This window comes from Periophthalmus magnuspinnatus, chromosome 19 (genome assembly GCF_009829125.3).
Source record: "Periophthalmus magnuspinnatus isolate fPerMag1 chromosome 19, fPerMag1.2.pri, whole genome shotgun sequence".
Lineage (NCBI taxonomy): Eukaryota > Metazoa > Chordata > Actinopteri > Gobiiformes > Gobiidae > Periophthalmus > Periophthalmus magnuspinnatus.
In genome coordinates, this window is record NC_047144.1 from 11,420,084 (window position 1) to 11,438,783 (window position 18,700).

At 38.1% G+C, this 18,700-nt stretch overlaps 2 protein-coding genes across 2 annotated transcripts in view; one reads left to right on the forward strand and one right to left on the reverse strand.

Annotated features, from left to right (window-relative positions):
* cdk5rap3 (CDK5 regulatory subunit associated protein 3) overlaps positions 1-18,700 on the reverse strand; it is a 312,712-nt gene that overhangs the window by 188,453 nt on the left and 105,559 nt on the right. The window lies entirely within an intron of this gene.
* Positions 1-18,700, forward strand: part of myo1d (myosin 1D) — a 120,325-nt gene that overhangs the window by 18,905 nt on the left and 82,720 nt on the right. The window contains exons 2-11 of the mRNA XM_033984485.2: positions 1,242-1,450; positions 1,775-1,868; positions 2,131-2,296; positions 2,382-2,435; positions 2,741-2,836; positions 4,198-4,314; positions 4,869-5,072; positions 5,704-5,849; positions 5,939-6,053; positions 6,448-6,618. Coding sequence (XP_033840376.1) covers positions 1,242-1,450; positions 1,775-1,868; positions 2,131-2,296; positions 2,382-2,435; positions 2,741-2,836; positions 4,198-4,314; positions 4,869-5,072; positions 5,704-5,849; positions 5,939-6,053; positions 6,448-6,618 — 1,372 coding nt within the window. The remainder of the gene's footprint in view (positions 1-1,241; positions 1,451-1,774; positions 1,869-2,130; positions 2,297-2,381; positions 2,436-2,740; positions 2,837-4,197; positions 4,315-4,868; positions 5,073-5,703; positions 5,850-5,938; positions 6,054-6,447; positions 6,619-18,700) is intronic.

The window sequence follows — 18,700 nt, forward strand, 5'->3', positions numbered from 1 at the left end:
TTTTAAGTGCATTTTGTTGTTCTTTCCTTCCAGTTGCATTAACTTTTTGTGTCCTTGGCAAGACACTTGACACACATGTATATACAAATTCAACCATATGTGACCATTAACTTCAAATTCTGAATGGGATATCACATTCTAACAGTCTTAGCATTACTCTTACTTCTGTAGTCGTTTCCTCGTAGTCCTTTCTCACACCACTACTTTGTACTTTTACTTGAGTACTTTTACTTTGAAGTTACGAAACACTTTTTGGCACCTCTACGCACCTCAAGGCTGTTCTCTTCTCTGCAGAACTCTCAAAATAATACCAGCTTTATTTAGCTGAGCTCAGCCTTCCCTTTTTAGTTTTTCTTTCCACTGACCCCATTGAGACAGTAATATGTATTTGGGGATGTTTTTGGAGGCAGTAGCAGAGGTTTTGGCCTGCATAGAAAGACACTATTCTTTTGCATGGAGAAAAACAGGGATCCAACACAGCTTTGGAGAGGAAGGAAGTTGGACTGGGGCAGAATCTGGGGCAGACAGAGATCAAGGGGTAGATAGGAAAAAAAAAAGTTTTCCCAGATGTTTGAGAGCAGACAGGGTAGTGGTTGGTATTACACAGAACAGAAGCATGTTGTCATAATTGGAGAGTGAAAAAGCTGAGGTAAGCAGTTTTGTGGCAGTTGGAGGATCCAGGTTAACTTGCCATAATGAAGCTGCAAGGACGTATTTGTGACTTTAGCCAGTCAGTAATTAGAAAGAGCACTGTAAGGGTTGGTTCAATGTTGTTTTCATATAACGTAATACAGAAGGAGGATGCATGTTTTTCAGTGCAATATACACAAACAAAATGTGTATTTGTTTGACTAAAAATGACATACTGTGGGTTTAAGTAGATATTTAATGTGTCATTCTATGTTATACATTTATTTTCAAAACTATATATGTTTATCCATTATCTGCATTTTGTAAGCGGAGGTGTTATATTTGCTCAAGATGTTGTATACTTATGGTCTAGATGGGAAAGTCCAAAACTACATGCCATGAGTCTTAACTATGTGTTTACATACTTTGGGACTGGACTATGTCTGATCTGATGAATATCTTGGCATCAGTTTACTTCTGTAATTCTGAGGGAACCAGCAAGAACAATATTCCCAAAATTAACAATTGTGTATTGAGTTATTTTTTACAACTGGCTTTGTGCAGTTGCATTTATGTGAACATCCCAGTATTTTGTGCTTGTGTGTCCCCAGGTTTGAGAAGGGCAGGATCTACTCATACATTGGAGAGGTGGTTGTGTCTGTTAACCCTTATCGTGCCATGAACATCTATGGTCGCGACACCATAGAGCAGTACAAAGGCCGTGAGCTGTACGAGCGGCCGCCACACCTGTTTGCCATCGCTGATGCTGCGTACAAAGCCATGAAGAGGAGGAGCAAAGACACTTGTATTGTCATCTCAGGTAACAGGGAAGCCCCCTGCCTTTAGCCCACTGCTACTGTTTCACTGTGTGGCAAAATGTGCCCCTCGTGTTCAGAGGCTGTAATGTTGACATATAAATGATGTAATCCTGAGGCGGACGAGGCCTCTGGGAAAACATACATCCACTTCCACTTGAAAATACCCATTTGCTGAAAGCATGTGGCTGCAAGCTGCCTGTAGATAAAAGTGAATGTAGCGCCACTCAGTGGTCAAAGAGGGAACTGACACCAATGGTTCTACAACTACACAGCTTTTCAGTTTAATTTGAATTATGTGATTGACCTAGTTTTTGCTTTTATTGCAGGGGAAAGTGGAGCAGGAAAAACAGAGGCCAGCAAGTACATAATGCAATACATCGCTGCTATCACTAATCCTAATCAAAGGGCTGAAGTTGAAAGGTACGCTGCGTCTGACTGTGTTGTGTGGTTGGAGTAAAGATTTGTAGGTCCAACAGTTAAAAAAAGGGAGTTCAGTGACTGAATTTAGTCAATATTTAAGCCAATGTGATAACATTATACTGCACTCAAAGTCAATATCACAAGATATTACATCACCTTTATTTAGCCTGCAGCCTAAAATACATTATATTTATGTTATGGGTAGAAACACTAAACCTAAGCCATATCAATTATATTACATTTTGTATATATTTTTTCACAGGGTAAAAAATATGCTGCTTAAATCCAATTGTGTCTTGGAGGCCTTTGGAAACGCCAAGACCAACCGTAACGACAACTCCAGCCGCTTTGGGAAATATATGGACATCAATTTTGATTTCAAGGGTGATCCGATCGGAGGCCACATCAACAACTACCTGCTGGAGAAGGTACAGTTTTAGTACTGAAGAAAAAGATGATACTGTAAACATTAATTTTGCCCCTACAAGATGTTTGTATTTTATTTTTTTACAGTCCAGAGTCATTTTCCAACAAGAAGGAGAGCGGAGCTTCCATTCTTTTTATCAGGTAATATTTACAATTATCACAATTTAGCCCCTATGAAATACACTTAGTGTATAATAATATTACTGCACCGAATAATAAATGTGAACAAAACACATGAACAAAAACTTAAGTCATAATGAACAAATTGTTTATTAAGAATTATTCTAGTCTTAATAACTACTTAAATAATATCCCAACTCATTACCCTAACCTCTCAAGTAGTTACTAAGCCTGATTTTTCTCCAAATATTGTGTCAACTGAACATGTCATGATGTTATTTCTATTCAGTGCTTGACTTTCAAACTAATATAAATTTATATGTTAGTTACTTAAAGGTGCTCCAGAGTCCTTACTTCGCTCTCTTCACATCCAGAAAGACCCAAAAGCTTACAACTATGTCAAAGTTGGAGGCCAATTAAAGGTATTTATTAACTTTCTTATACTACAATAGTTTCGTTTTGCTTATTTATTCAGTGGGATGGAGACCGTGCCCTAAACTAAGGCTGAACAAGGTCTGAAGTACTTTTAAATCATGACCAACCCAAGAAAAGACTAAAAGATTGATAGATTTGTGGGCATTTTGCATACCACATTTTGAGAAACACTATAGGGCTATGCTGTATTTGATTGCACATGTGTTTTTGAGGCTGACAGAACATAAACTATAGTCTGGATACGTTGCTTACAGACAGTACGGCGCACAGATGTTGTCTCCCCACAAACTCACACAGAGAAGACATTTTTGGAGACACATATTTGTTTTGAAGTTGAAGTATTGTGTCAAGCGTTGGAAAACAGTCATTATACCTGTGATTACCAGCGTGTGTGCAGGGTTAGGAGGAGCCACAGGGATATCATTTAAACATGCTGTGCCTCGTGCTGCTGTTTTTGCATCCACATAATGGGCCTGGAAACCACTTGACAATAACAAACATCTGACATCATCCAGAACACTAAACCCAAAGAGCTGAGTAAGCGGTTTGCCCAAAACTGCATCAGCAAATCTGACTTTATAGCGTCATGGTGTAGTGTTGTGGCTCATTATTTTGAGTAGCTATTAAATATTGTGCAGATGTATTGTAATCAGAGGTGGTCACTGAAAGCATTTTAATTAAGTTTTGATAGTAATTTTTAATATTCACATGATTTATGGTAGATAGAAAAAAGTAGAAGTTGCAGTAGCAGTAGGTGCGATAGTACCAGTTTTGGTATATAATGAACCGAACTGGTTTAAATGTTCTCAATTCTCAAAGGTCCACGTAACTCTTCTGGAGGAGAGTTTGCCCCCCTGGTTGTCTCCATGGAGATAATATTTCTTATTCTGGAATGGTCCACAGTATGACATTAAATTTTTTTTTGCATTTACTCAGAAGTGGAACTGTCACCTACTTGTCTCTGTGCTGATGGACAATGCAATACTGTGGTAAATTCCAAGCAAAGCAATAACATCTCCATGGAGACAAACAGGTGGCGGGCCCTCCACCAGAAAACTTACACAGTGCAGCTTTAAAGAATGTAAAGGGCTATTACTTTAGTAATAACATTGTGTCTTTAGTAATTCTGTACATTATGTAATGGCAATTATACATATAATATACATAATGGTACTTCTGTTAGAACAATAATAAATATTTAGTATTTCTGTTATTTTTCTACAGTTTTGGCCAGTGAGATTCTAGACACATTTATTGCAATTACTGAGTCAGTAAAGCCCACTCTCATTTCTTATTGGCAGTGTTATCTGTTCTTTTCTAAACCCATTTCTGTTTGTGTCTTCTGCAGTCGGGCATTAACGATAACGCAGACTTCAAAGCTGTGGCTGATGCCATGAAAGTAATCGGCTTCACAGGGGACGAGGTCCAGACGGTGTACAAGATCCTGGCCACCATCCTGCATCTGGTACAGCTCAATAATACAGCATCCAAAACATGTGTCCCACGTCAGCTCTGTGTCCCAGTGTAGAGACTATATGTGGAATACTTATAGCAGCATAAAAGATACTTTTACATTCACTCATCATTATATTTAAGAGTATACTAAAAGCCTAGTTTTCTCTAATTTGATCATTTTGGTGAAATTCATCATTTTTATAATTAAATGAAGCTTTAAACTCTCAGAAAAATGTGTTCCTTATGAGTAAATTGTTCCTGTAATTTGGATGGAATTTTCAACGGCGCTAGTTCATTATTTTTATACATTTTATATACTCCTTTTTCCCACGAACTGCCAATTAACTGATTTAAAACTATGATAAATATTTACAACAGGGACTATCCCATCAAAGAATAATTTGGGTGACGGTAGCTCAGTGTTTGTCCACTGATCCGAAGGTTGGCGGTTCAAATCCCGCTCTCGACATAAACATCATTGGTTGAGCGGTCAGATCCACTCACCCAAAGGTTGGCAATGTGATTGTTATATACTGTTATTTTAACTGCCTTGTTTGTTCACAGGGTAACCTTACCTTTGGCGTGGATGGGGATGTGACCCTAATAGAAAACTCAAAGCTAGTGTCTATACTCAAAGATCTACTCTCCACCAAAGAGGAGAATGTGGAAAAGGCGTTACTGTATCGCACAGTCGCCACCGGACGAGATGTCATCGAAAAACAACACACTGTACAAGAGGCCAGCTACGGACGGGACGCTCTGGCCAAGGTTTGTTTATTTTTAACTAAAAGACAAAAAAAAAAGAAAAACAGTTGTGGGGGCTTCATAATTTGCTAGAGGATATTTGAACACCCATTAGTCACGATGCTATGAGTCTGAGCAGAGGGTGGATATGGTGGAAATGAAATATGAGTGGGCAGGATTAATGCTTGGGGTCAAAAACAATCTGACTCACTGCTATTTGTGAAGTTTAACCTTAAACACAGAACAGTGCAAGGTTTTAGGTAGATGTCAAAATACTTACTAAAACGTTAATTATATTTTTGAGATGAACAAACCCCAAATGGTTGTTTAAATATGAATTGTATTAAAATCTATGAGTTTAAAATGAAGTATTCTTTCATTAATTATGTTTATTCCACGTTGAAATACGGCTGTGGAGGAGGAATCAATTGGAGGAGCCGAATCGTGATACATTTTTTGCCATATCCCCCACTCTGACTGTATCTAACACACGCTTTTTTTAAGGAAGACAGAAGTTAAGCATTTTTAAATATAAGATTGTAGGTCCAAGACATATTAATAACAAGACATTGGGACTTTGGGAATCCTGGCTGGAATAAGGAATACAACATATAATCCCTATAAAAGGATTAAGATACTTTATTTGTAATTCCAGGCCATGTACGAGCGCATGTTTTGTTGGATTGTGGGTCGGATCAACGACATCATCGAGGTAAAAAACTATGACGCCAATGTTCACGGGAAGAACACTGTGATCGGAGTACTGGACATTTACGGATTTGAAATTTTCCAAAACAACAGGTCAGCACAAATTAACCCCTTAAGTCATCTAAATGTTTTACATAGACCTTACTTTAATTCTAATTTACGTGTGTTTACCTTTATTTCAGTTTTGAACAGTTCTGTATAAACTACTGCAATGAGAAGCTGCAGCAGTTGTTCATTCAGTTAGTGCTGAAGCAGGAGCAGGAGGAGTATCAGAGAGAGGGAATCCCATGGAAACACGTAAATAAATCCCAACTCTAATATTAGCCTATTGACATGAGTATGTTAATGTGTATATGTGGTTTCTTTTTACTCTAAACCCCGTTCCACTGATGTTTTTATGGCCATTTTAGTGCTTTAGTAGAGCTGGAAATAAAACTGAATATATATATTTTTCTCTTGTTATCTTGTAGTTTTATATTTATCCATCTATTTTTTTTTTTTTTTTTGTGTGTAATAATATGTGTAATCGCTCAGTCCTCCAGTTCTGATATGTAAGACCTTTTTATCTCCTCATATCTGCTAATATATTTGAAATTAGCATACTTATAACGTGAGGACGTATTTGGGTCTTTTGACCTGTCGAGCGTACTGTGTATTATAAATGTGGTGACGTCTTTTATCTTTTTGACAGATTGATTACTTCAATAACCAGATCATTGTGGACCTGGTGGAGCAGCAGCACAAAGGGATCTTCTCCATCCTGGACGAGGCCTGTATGAATGTGGGCAAAGTCACTGATGAGGTTTTCCTTCAAGGACTCAATGGAAAACTGGCCAAGCACGCTCACTATACCAGCCGCAAGGTGGGATCACATTCATAATTATATACTTTTAGATTGTTTTTTCAAAATAAGATATCTGCAATATTCCAATTTTTTAAAAAAAAAAAAAAAAAAAAAAAAAAACTGTAGCTAAAAATAACGACTTCTCATTTAATTTATTGCAAATCTATAGTTATTAGGAAAAAATGAAGAGTTCAATAGCAAAAAAAACGGATATGTGTAGTGGATTTTATCAAGAAGGGATGGAATAATCTTTTGATAGCAGTAAAATGCTATTTGCTTTTGAAAATATTTCTATACCAAGAGTAAACTGCAAGCCTACAATGACATTTTCAAAAGATACTTATCTGTTTTTGCAAATTAACTCTTCAAATACTGCGTTATGGTTTAGGATGGTGTTATTTCACCATTTGAACACTAGAGGGCGGATTGTAGCAATGTTGAGACTGAGTAGACTGAGTACCAGCTTTTTAAATTCAATAATGAGGAAATCTCACAGACTAATGCATGCTAATGGGCCAGACTAGCCAGACTAACATAAGCCAATTTGTTCACAAGTAGCCATGTCATTTGGTCTATTTTTGTAAGCTTGTTATGAAACACAGATTAGCTCCTTTCAAAAATAATTATATATTTTATTTACATCAGGTACAGCTTTTATTAGACTATAATTTTGATACATCACTAGTTTGATTATCTTGTCTGTAGTTTTCTTTGTGGGCACTAGGGGGCATCAGCAGTCAAAGCAACAGTGCCTGATTCTGACTTGACACTTTGCTGAAGTGATGTCACTGGCAGCCAATGGGAGCCTATGGGGCTGCTGCTGCGGTGTGTTGGGAGAGGTGCTGGAGAAATATATTTGGCACTTAAAGAGTCAGGTGGAGGGGTACTTACAGATTTATGAGGCAAAATGAAAACTGGGTGGACAGGAGAACGGAAACTAGTGATGCTGCTAAAATGAATGTGGCGACTGGCTAGTGCTCAACAGTGTATGTCCTTGGGCGAAAGGGATAAAAATACACCTAGCAACAGGCTGCAGATGGAGACGCTTTCAAAAAGTTGCCTCCGTTTGTGTCACATCATAAGGATGGGCAATATTTATATACTGTACAATAATCAGATGATGTTTATGCTGTTACGTTGTGCCATAAGTGTTTTGGTATTGCAATATAATGTAAATTCAATTTAAAATGAACCACAAAAGTTCAGAAATACTACTTCAAACCATTTTATGATTTTTGTGATTTCTTGTTTTTTCCTTTAGCAGCTTTTTGATAATCTTACTTTAGAGTGATTTTCCATTTCTTCATCTTACCTTGTCGACAATATAGCACCCATCTCTAATACATTTTAATGCACAAAACTGTGATTAGAACAATACAACTGTGGGAAGCATTCTATGGTTCTGTGGGATATATTGATTGGTGAATCTTAGTATCCCTCCCTGCTGCTGCTGCGCTCATCTCTGACCCACACATCTGCTGTTTCCTGTATCCAGCTTTTGAACAGATCAATGCTAATGTTGATCACTGTGTCTTTGCTTTCAGTGCCCACAGATGCCTGCCAACATTAGACAGTGATTTCAGGTTACAAATGTGCTTTAAAACAATCATGTCATCTAATCTTTAAAAATTTTAAATCCAGATCAGAATTATTTGGATTCCCAAAGCCAACTCTCCTGATCCATGGATAGCTGATAACTTTTTTCTGGAATGGATCAAAATGATCCTCATCCTCTCAGATAGTGATGTACACACCCATCCCACCCACAGGACCAACAAACGGAAACAGGAAGTCATGTGGAGAATTTCAACAAAAGTTGTAAAATCTTCCCTAAGTAAAGGTAGTATTATATTTGCAAATATGCATGATGGATGTAATGCTGCCTAATACCTTCAGAGCCGGGCGGAGTGGGATGGGACTTAAATGACACAAGACAAATTAACACCATTGACTGTATAAGAGAAGAAGATTGGGTTCATGAAAACAAGAGGACATTTATCATATTAAATCAATTCCTCTTTTGTTCACATATTTCCTTTTTATTTGACATTTTTAACTTTATATCTACATTTTGTTTTCAGTAACAGTATAATTTTGCTGTCTAATCTAATTCAACATATATGGATTGCAAATATTAGTTATTTATATCTTTATTTGAAGGGACAATGCTCATAAAAACAGATATTCTGCACCAGATTATAACTAAATATCTAGTTTCTATCTCCTCATCTTCCTGACTCCTAACCATATTCAGCTGTACAGTACCGCCCTGCACTGTTTTAGCGTAGGCACAGATTTCTCTATTCCTTGGGTCTGATTGTTACAGACGCTTCCTGGTTCTCTGCAAATATTCAACAGGCACATTCTTTAAACCAGTGTGATCCAGAAGAGGTGCTCTACTCCGCATGCAAATTTGAGCTTTGTAAACTTCAGAAAACTCGAGCCTTTACAAGTCGGAGGTGTGCACGTATATAGTGACTTCAGTGTGAGTCTGTCATGTTGATATTAAACACATCCGGAAATAGAAGTGGTAAAGATGTGAGGTGGAGATTTGAAGTCTCAAAAGAAAATGAGGAAATGAGAAATGCATATAGGTTAATATAACGGTTAGAGGGAATATTCAAACTAGGCCAGTGTTACTGAATATGGAGCAGTACATTTTTCCCATTACACATGAACTATGATTATGATTATTAATTACTCTATAATACCAGATTACAGCCCCTCGCCATCGCTGTAATTGATTCTGAAGCTTACAATGCCATTCCTTTAATAAAGACATAGTGGCCCCTTTTGATAGAATGTAAATTACAGATTACGTTACTTCTATTTTTTCCCCCTTTTATTGTAGTATTATCATTTGAAGGTGTTCATTGTTTAGTGTTTTTGTTTCAGCCACAAATCTTAAGCAAGAAGCAATATAAGGTTTTCAAATACCGATAATGAAAGCAGATTTTGTATACAATTGTCCAAATTGATACCCGGATAGTAATTCATACAGTCCCATAAGTAGGGCAAACAACATGGTAATAAAAGGTAATAAATTGGTTGAAAATCATATTCCATTTATTAAATATATAGTTTATTGCATTGTCATTATGGTATTGAGATCAGTATGAAGTATCAAGCCTTATCTATAGTATCAAAATATTACTACACTACTATATTCTATTCAATTTAATTCAATTTATTTTTTAAAGCCCAAATCACAACAGCAGTCGCCTCTTAGGGCTGAACATGAGAATTAATTCAACCAACAGAAAGTTAGAAAATCAACAATGAAACAGACATTGGTCAATAACAGACAAGCAAATTAATCAACAGAAAACAGTGGTGTCAAACGCTGCACAGAGGTCCATCTGAATCAGGACTGAGACCTGTCCATTGTCAGCAGCGAATAACAAGACATTTGTGACTTTAAGTAGTGCAGTTTCTGTGCTGTGGTGAGCTCTGAATCCTGATTGAAAAATTTCAAATACATTATTAGCCTGTAGGTGGTGACAAAGCTGTTTAACTACAACTTTTCCAAGGATTTTTGAGACAAAGGGAAGATTAGAGATGGGTCTATAGTTGGCTAAAAGATCAGATTCAAGATTAGGTTTTTTTCTGAAGCAGTTTAATCACTGCACATTTGAAGGACTGGGGGACATAGTCGTTTTCTAATGAGGTATTTATTATATTATGGATAGGATCTATAATTAGAGGGAAGATTCCTTTGAGGAGTCTGGTTTGAATAGGGTCTAACATACAAGTTGAGGACATAAAGGCTGAAGTTACCTCTGCTTGGCTGACAGCAGTAAACCAGTCCAGTATCACTGATGGATTTATGTGCAACACTAGTTTTACAGCCTGGGTTTGTTCAGTACTAACTGTAGGAGTAATTGTGTTTAATTTATCTCTAATGGTTGTGATTTTGTTGTTAAAAACTTAGTTATTGAGGCTAAGAGTATCAGGAGCTGAGGGTACAACTGCATTGTGGCAGTTTGTCAGCCTGGCTTCAGTGCAGAACAGAAAGCTGCTGTTGTTTTTGTTTACTTCTATTAAATTTGAATAATACCTGGTTTGGGCCTCCCGCAGGGCCTTCTTATAAGTCAATAGGCAGTCAATAGGCATGCCTTTGGGGATTGCTCAGTGTGGGAGTGGCGTCATGGCCTCTGTAATGTTCGGACCTTTTGTTTGAGTGAGTGAGTTCTTCATTGTACCATTGTACCTAACAGCCTCCTGTTGTAAGGGAGCTACAATATCTAGAGTGGTTTTCAGGTAGTGCAAACATCTGTCAACAAACTGATCACTTATACTTGGACTAAAGCTATTGTCAGCAGGGTCACATGACATTTTTCTAGTTTTATTCTGTGGAGCAGGATAATCTTTAAGAATATACTGAAAGGTAAGGAAAGAATATGGTCAGATAATATGGGACGACATTTAGGACACTGATCTCTACACCATATGTTAAAACAAGATCCAGGGTGTGCTTGTGTCTGTGGGTTGGTTTATTCACATTCTGGGTAAAACCGATACCATCTAGTAGGGCACTGAAGCCGTTACTAATTGTCAGCATGTAAAATCTCCAATTATTACAATCCTTTCTCAAGCTAAGACTAGACTTGATATGAAGTCAGAGAACTCCGTCCAAAACTCTGACAAGGGACCAGGAGCTTGGTAAATTATTATGAATAAAACTGCTTTTTGATTTCTCCCATTTGGACAGAAGGCTTTCAAATTATGCATACACAGTTACACTACACTATTCAGTTAGTGCCATGCATAGATGTAAAGTATGACTACCACTAGAGGCACTATGGAGGTGGAGAGGGGGATAACAGTATTCATTTTGCCGTGAATGGCTTTTCATTACTTCACAAGAACGCAGTGTTTGGTTCTGCACAAACTGTAGTAATGGCCATCATAATTGTCATTATTACAGTGGAAGTAGGAGTAATAGTTATAGCAGTAATCGCAGTAGTAATAGTAATACTGGTATTGTATCAGCAGAGGTTGTGGTACATGAAGTAGTATGATAATGATTATGTCAAAAATGTTATTAGCAATAAGCTTTAAACTTCATTAACTTCACTACATTTGAGAGCAGGTATCTGTACTTTCTGCTCCACTATATTTTGAACAGGACTGAAAAATAACTTTCAAATTATTGTTTGAGACCTGCAGAAAAGACTGAGGGTTTATTTTTAATACATAATAAGAGCAAACAAAACAATTAGAAAAAAAACAACTATTGATTGAATTGTTTCTGCTGAAGAAAATTCAGCACAAATCTTTATCCAAAACACTACTTTTAAAGCCTTAAGATATAAAATAAATACTTTTACTTTGTACTCTTAAAGTACATTTTTAAACAGGTACTTTTACTTAAATAGATTAAATATATATATATATATATATATTGGGCAAATCTTAAAACATAACTTTTTTAATTTAATTTTACAGTCTCAGTTCTGTACACATAAACTATGTTATTTCTAATAGTCCTTGTACCTGACGTTTCTACTGTAAACAACATTAAGTAATTGAAATGCGTTGTTTGAGCTGAGAGACAAACAGGAAGGCTCTGACTCAGTTTTATTCACACTGTAACATGAGATGTGCGATGCGTTCATGGCTTCACCGTCGTTATAGTGCTGCTGCTTCTGTCGGCCTGATACCTTCACAGTCCACACACTGACGCACACGAGGTTTCAGGCTGTCCATTGAGAAAATATAGATGCTATTTTGGTTCAAACTAGAGTGTTGTTGTCAGAAGTATGGTGTGGGGTAGTCCACATCATTGCAGATGCTTATTATTTTATGCTCCTAAACTTTGCCAGGATCTTTTTCAGCTCCAAAAGTTTTTACAGTGTTTTTAGAGCTGCACGAAATTGAAATTTGAGTTGCAATTATCAAATCACAAAGGCTGCAGTTATTTCGATAATGAAATCTGCAAAGAACAAAATATGTTGTTCGTTGAGGCCCTAAACAACCTTTTTCAATAAAATACATGTTCTGAAATGTATGAGATTCTTGTAGTAGTCAATACATAGTCTGTTTTTGACTTTCAACCAGAATTAGTCCTGGTTTAGTCCTGGTTTTGTCCTGGTTTAGTCCAGGTTTAGTCCTGGTTTAGTCCTAGGTTTAGTCCTGGTTTAGTTCTGGTTTAGTCCAGGTTTAGTCCAAGTTTAGTCCTAGATTTAGTCCAGATTTAGTCCAGGTTTAGTCCTAGATTTAGTCCTGGTTTAGTCCTAGATTTAGTCCAGGTTTAGTCCAAATTTAGTCCAGATTTAGTCCAGGTTTAGTCCTAGATTTAGTCCTGGTTTAGTCCTAGATTTAGTCCTGGTTTAGTCCTAGATTTAGTCCAGGTTTTGTCCAGGTTTTGTCCAGGTTTTGTCCAGGTTTAGTCCAGTCCACTGTAGCTCTTGTCTGAGACCTCATATTTTTAGACTTTTGGTTTAGCCCTGTTACTTGAAGTGGAAACTTTGAGGGTGACTGTCATGGAGCCTGTGATGAAAAAATTCTGTTTACAGGCCTCCAGACTCTTCATCCTTGTAATGAATTAATCAGAAACCTTTGATGCGCAGGCGCCAAATGCTTGTTTACTGAAATGTCCCACCTAAAGGGGAACACTTCATCTGGTGCCGCAAACTCATTTATGCTCCAGACTTGATGCAGAAAAATCTCATTTCAGTCTGTCAGCTTATCACATACACAATTACCTTAAGGTGTGAAACTATATGTAAAAAATGAACTAAAGGAAAAGTTCTGAGTAGGGCTGTCATATTAATTACCGTTCAATATATGCCAGATGAACAATATTTGCACCATTTCTTCACACTGGTGGTAGTAAGTAGTAGTATGTAGAATATGGCCTGCCAAAATATGTTTAAAGGTCCTATATTGCACTAACTTGATTAATGTGAGCTCTTAGTCATGTTGGAATGCTGTTACCTTCTCAAAAACATGCCCAGAGTTGTTTTGTTTCATTCACACCTTTTTTTTCTGTTTTCTATTTGAGAGAAGGACCCAGAAACAGGGACATGTTTTAGGGATATGATTTTTTTTTAAGAGGGTTTCTTTTTTCCACCATGAGGATTTATGAGGATAGTCAAAATGTGTTCCTCCAAACTCTGTACTCTGCTCCTAACAGCCTGCTTTTATTGTCACGTTTGGCTGTAGATCTGCTGATGAGAGGATCAAAGGAGAGGCAGGGAGAAAGAGAGAGAGGGATTATTGGAGAAAAATGAGAGGAAAAAATTGAAAGTGAAAAGGACACACACAGCAGCCAAGGTCATGTAAAAAACAGCTAATTGGCAATTAACTTGTTTGTTTGATTAAAAATGAAACAGTACTTTGGTGTAATGAACGAGCACATCATGTTGGATGAGATTTTGAAATGAAATATAATAAATAAACTGCTATCCAATTTCATGGTAGTGCTACTTTTTTTGTAAATGTGTGCCATATGCAGGTAGGAGGAAACATTGCACAAAGGCCAATTCAGTTTAATTTCAATTCAAATTTATTTATATAGCACATTTAACACAACTTCAACTGACCAAAGTGCTTCACATAAAAGTCAACAAAAACAAATACACATATAACATGATACATAGGAAAAGTACAATAAAACACCAAGATATCCCGTCTAGCTAATATTAAATGCCAGGGAGAAGAGGTGGGTTTTCAGTCTTAGTTTTAAACTGTGCTACAGACTGGAACAGCGCCCTCTGCTTGTCAGATCCTGTCAGAGTCTGGGCGCTGCCACAGAAAAGGCTCTGTCACCTCTGGTCTTTGGTCAAGAGAAGATTTATGGATGCTGCGACTTCTAGAGGACACATAAGAGAATGCATAGAATATGGTTAGATTGGGATTTGAATACTGATCATTGTAGTATATTTAAGTAACCTGGGAGACTATTTGAGGAATTGTGGGCTTGTGGGTGACCAAACTCGCATATTTTGAGACTGCCCCAATATTTCTGGATTGATGTTACAGACGCTTTACAAAATATATTAACAGTTACTCTCCCCTTGGACCCACTGACCTTTTTGCTTGATATATTTCCTGATGTTTTTTCAGCTGCATCTTCTCCTGATGACTGCAAGAAAAATTATCACTGTTTGCTGTTTATACAAATGATCTGTTAACAGCTCAACTGCAGCTAAAAGTGACAATTTTTGAAAGAAGGTGGGATCCAACTATTGACTTTCTCACTTGACTTTTATTTTATTTTATTTTATCTTGGGGAAAAAAGTGGAATTATGTAAAACTGTGTGAATTTTACTTTTGTTTCTTGCTGCTTAGATAAGAAACCAACCAATTTGATTCTTGCTATAGGCGTATTATTTCCGTTTAGTGTGTGAAAATAAGTCTCCTCTCCATTTTGCTGAGCTAGAAACTGTTAGCATGAGGTTACTTTGATGTTCCACAGGCCTTTTAAGCGGTACTTAAGTATACGCTGACGCTATCGTTTCTGTAGCAACACAAGTCACGCTAGCTCCAAGAGTGCTCTCCGAACGAACTTGTCTTTATCATTACAGTTTCCAGCCTTCTTCCAGTCACGTTTTTAGTTGTGTTATCTGCAGCTGACTACGCTCGGCAGGTACACAGGTGGAGCTAAGATAAGCGGGGACACTACATGCATTAGCCCGCGTCAAGGCTAGAACATGTGTGATTTCATGCAGGGAGAGTCCATGTGAGAGTGACGGTGATGGAGGTGACACAGAGGAGGAAGAGGAGGAAGAGGAGGGAGAGGAGGGAGAGGAGGGAGAAGGTCAATCAGAGAAGGTCAGAAGAAGACGAAGAGCTAGAGAGGCATAACACGTGTTTCAATAAAACAAAAATATACTTTTTCCTTTGGTTTAACAGGAAAATAACATGTAAAGACAAGCAAGGACATAGTATGTATAGGCTACATTGAGTTTATGTTGATATCGGGATAAAGGAAAGTAAATAAACAAGTTATAACTGCTTTGAGAGTGGAGGCACTCAAGGAGCGCACATATAATTACTTTTCTTTCATTGTTAAAGAATCTTAAGAAGCTGAACTTGTACAGTGGTTATTCCAGTTCAGGGATAATCGCTAATTTCCAGAGTACAACAAACATGATTTCTTTTTGGTTTTGAATTATATTTACAGCTGTGTTTAGTTTTTTCTCTTTTGCTTTTTTTCTTTTGTGACAAAAACACATTCAATTATGTCAGCGGGACAAGTTTTGGAGTGAAGACGTTTGAACTACACTAAGTGTGAACTGTACCTGAGTCATATTTTGCATAATCATTCAGGCCCCTACTGGCTTCTCTCACATCTATTAGCATACTGGCTATCACTATTGTTCGGAAAGACAATCCATCTTTGAACAGGAACGGGGGGCTTAGATATTATTTATGTCCAACTCCATCCTCAGACCTAAATCAAAACAAGAAAAACAATAGTGATAGCCAGTGTGCTAATAGGTGTGAGAGTCATATTTTGCATAATCACTCAGGCCCATGAACAATTATGCAAAATATGACTCAAGCACAGTTCACACTGAAGAAGGAAAAAGGTCTTCACTCTAAAACTTTTGTCCACTTGTCCAGAATTTAATATCTCTTTAATTATGGATCATAACTGCACAACTGAAGGATTACAAAATATATATATATTTATATAAAAAATATATTTTGACAGTATAGCGTGAATGGGAGGTGATGAGTGGGAGAGACATTCAGCAAATCGTGAAAACCAGAATGCAAACCCACATTACTGAGGCTGGCACAGAGTCCTGCATATGTCTTGTTATTTCTCCCTTTAGCTATATAATGATATAATGTAGGCGACATGTGTGCTGTTTTAATAAGAAATGTAACATTTTGCCTCCATAAAATAAATTACCAACAAAAAATAGTATTGAAATGAGAAGGATATAATGTAATCTTTCACTTCTGATAGAGTGATAATTCATGATTTTAATTTATCTGAAAACTGGCCTTATTACTCTATGGCTTTCACTTCAGACCCTGTCTCTTTGGTGCAGTCAAGTGTCTAATTCTGTACCAGCTGCCAGTGTGCACAAACTCCAAATACATGTTGTCATCTGTGGCACTGATCCACTCCCCTGGTCCCACTGTGGATTTGGGACAGTTTCGGGGGAAGGGCTTTTTGGGACTCTTGGCTGAAATCCGGGTGGATCTCCACTTAGTCCAAGAGCGGGGGGCACAGGTGGTGAGAGGGATGTAGCAGAAGGGCCAGACTGAAAATGGACCAATAATTCGATTTGATGAAATGGATGCTTGTTTGCCGGCTGGAGACAGGATATGAGCCTCTAACTTTTGTAACTTTCATTGTATTGTCTCAGAATCACAGTTATGACGAGGGTGAAAATGATGTGTGGACTTCGCGGTGATTTCACAATAACAATGACATGTTAGCACAGTGTGTACCTGCGGGTAAAACAACACCATCCTGCTTTTTTCAACAACGCTCTCCCTCCCTCCCTCCCGCATTCCCTTTCTCTCTCCCCCATTCCAGTCTCTCGTTTACTCTCTCCTTCTAGTTCTCTCTCTCTTCTGCTTCCCCTTTCTCTCTCCCCCATTCTAATGGCTCATTCTCTCTCTCTATTTCTAGCTCTCTCTCTCTTCTGCTAGGCTAACTCTCCCTCTCTCCTCCTAGCTTTCTCTCCCTCTTCTGTTATGGCTACCTCTCACTCTCTCTCTCTCTCCTGCTAGGCTAGCTCTCCCTCTCTCCTTCTAGCTCTCTCCCTCTCTCCTTCTAGCTCTCCCTCTCTTTCCTCTCTCCTTCTAGCTCTCTCTCCTGCTAGCTCTCCCTCTTTCCTTCTAGCTCTCTCTCTCTCTCCCCCCCGCTTTCCCTTTTCTCTCCCCCATTCCAGTCTCTCTCTCACACACACACTCTCTCTTTCTCTCCCTCTCATCCCTTCTCTCCTTCTTGATCTCCCACCCACTCTTTCTCTCATTTTCTCTTTCCTATTTTCTCTATTTCGCTCTCTTTCTCTTTCTGTCACACTCTTATTTCTCTCCCTCCCTCTCTCTCTTCCTCTAACAGTTCCTCCATCTCTTTGTACCTATCTCTCTCCCTCTGTCTCTCTCTCTCTTGTTCTCTAACCCCTTCTCTATTTCTCCCTCCTAAGTTCTTTCTCCAACCCTGTTTCTCTCTTACTGTCCTTCCCTCTTTCCTTCCTTCTTCCAGTTTGTCTCCCTCCCATCCCTCCCTCCAGCCTTCTCTCTTGCTCTCCTCCCCTCTCTGTCTCTCCCTCCTCCCTCTTTATCACCCCTCCTTCCTTCTCCCTCTTCCTCTCCCTCCCTCGTCCTGTCTGCCGCCATCGCACCACCTCTCACAGCTTCTGTGCCTCCTGTTATCACTCCCTCTCACAGAAAAAACATTTTATGGAGACGACCTGTTAACCTCTCGATCTGCTGTCATCACATTGTAAGACGGGCTTTTAAAGGTGCACTGTGTAACTTTTCAGGCCAAGTCTTACCTTCTACCTGCTTGTTTCCATGGAGTTGTCATTACTTCGCCTAAAATGTTCCACAGTGTGCCATTAAACTTTTCTATCTCAGGTTGTTATTGCTGGATTTAACTTGTGATTTGACCCCCCCTTTTTATATATATATATATTTTTTTGCAGATTAATTCACTTTGTAGTAAATATACAGACATTAAGAAAGAAATTAAAACTACAATTTTAGTTTTTCAAATTGTCCACTCCCCCATGTTGCCAGCAGAGTGCATCAGACAACTAATCCAAATGTTCATAGGAAGTGGAAAGAAGAACACTCTCCATCCATATCCATTCATACTTGCATTATTTACATTTTTAAAAAGGAAATTCCACTGTTTTGGTCAATGTCCGACGCGAGGAGCCAATTCATTGTGATGATGGGAGCTCTTGTTTGAACAATTTAATAAACCCTTGGACTGGAGCCTGTGTTTGGATTTAAGCCTGAATCCGACTTGGACTCCGCTCCTATTGATCCGAACACTGCCAAACGTCATAAATTCATCTCTGAGCAAAACACATTTTTTTGGAGCGCAAACCTTATTTTTTTCTATTTAATTACCAACATCCTCCAGTTTTATCTATAGTAATTACCAACCTGTATTTGC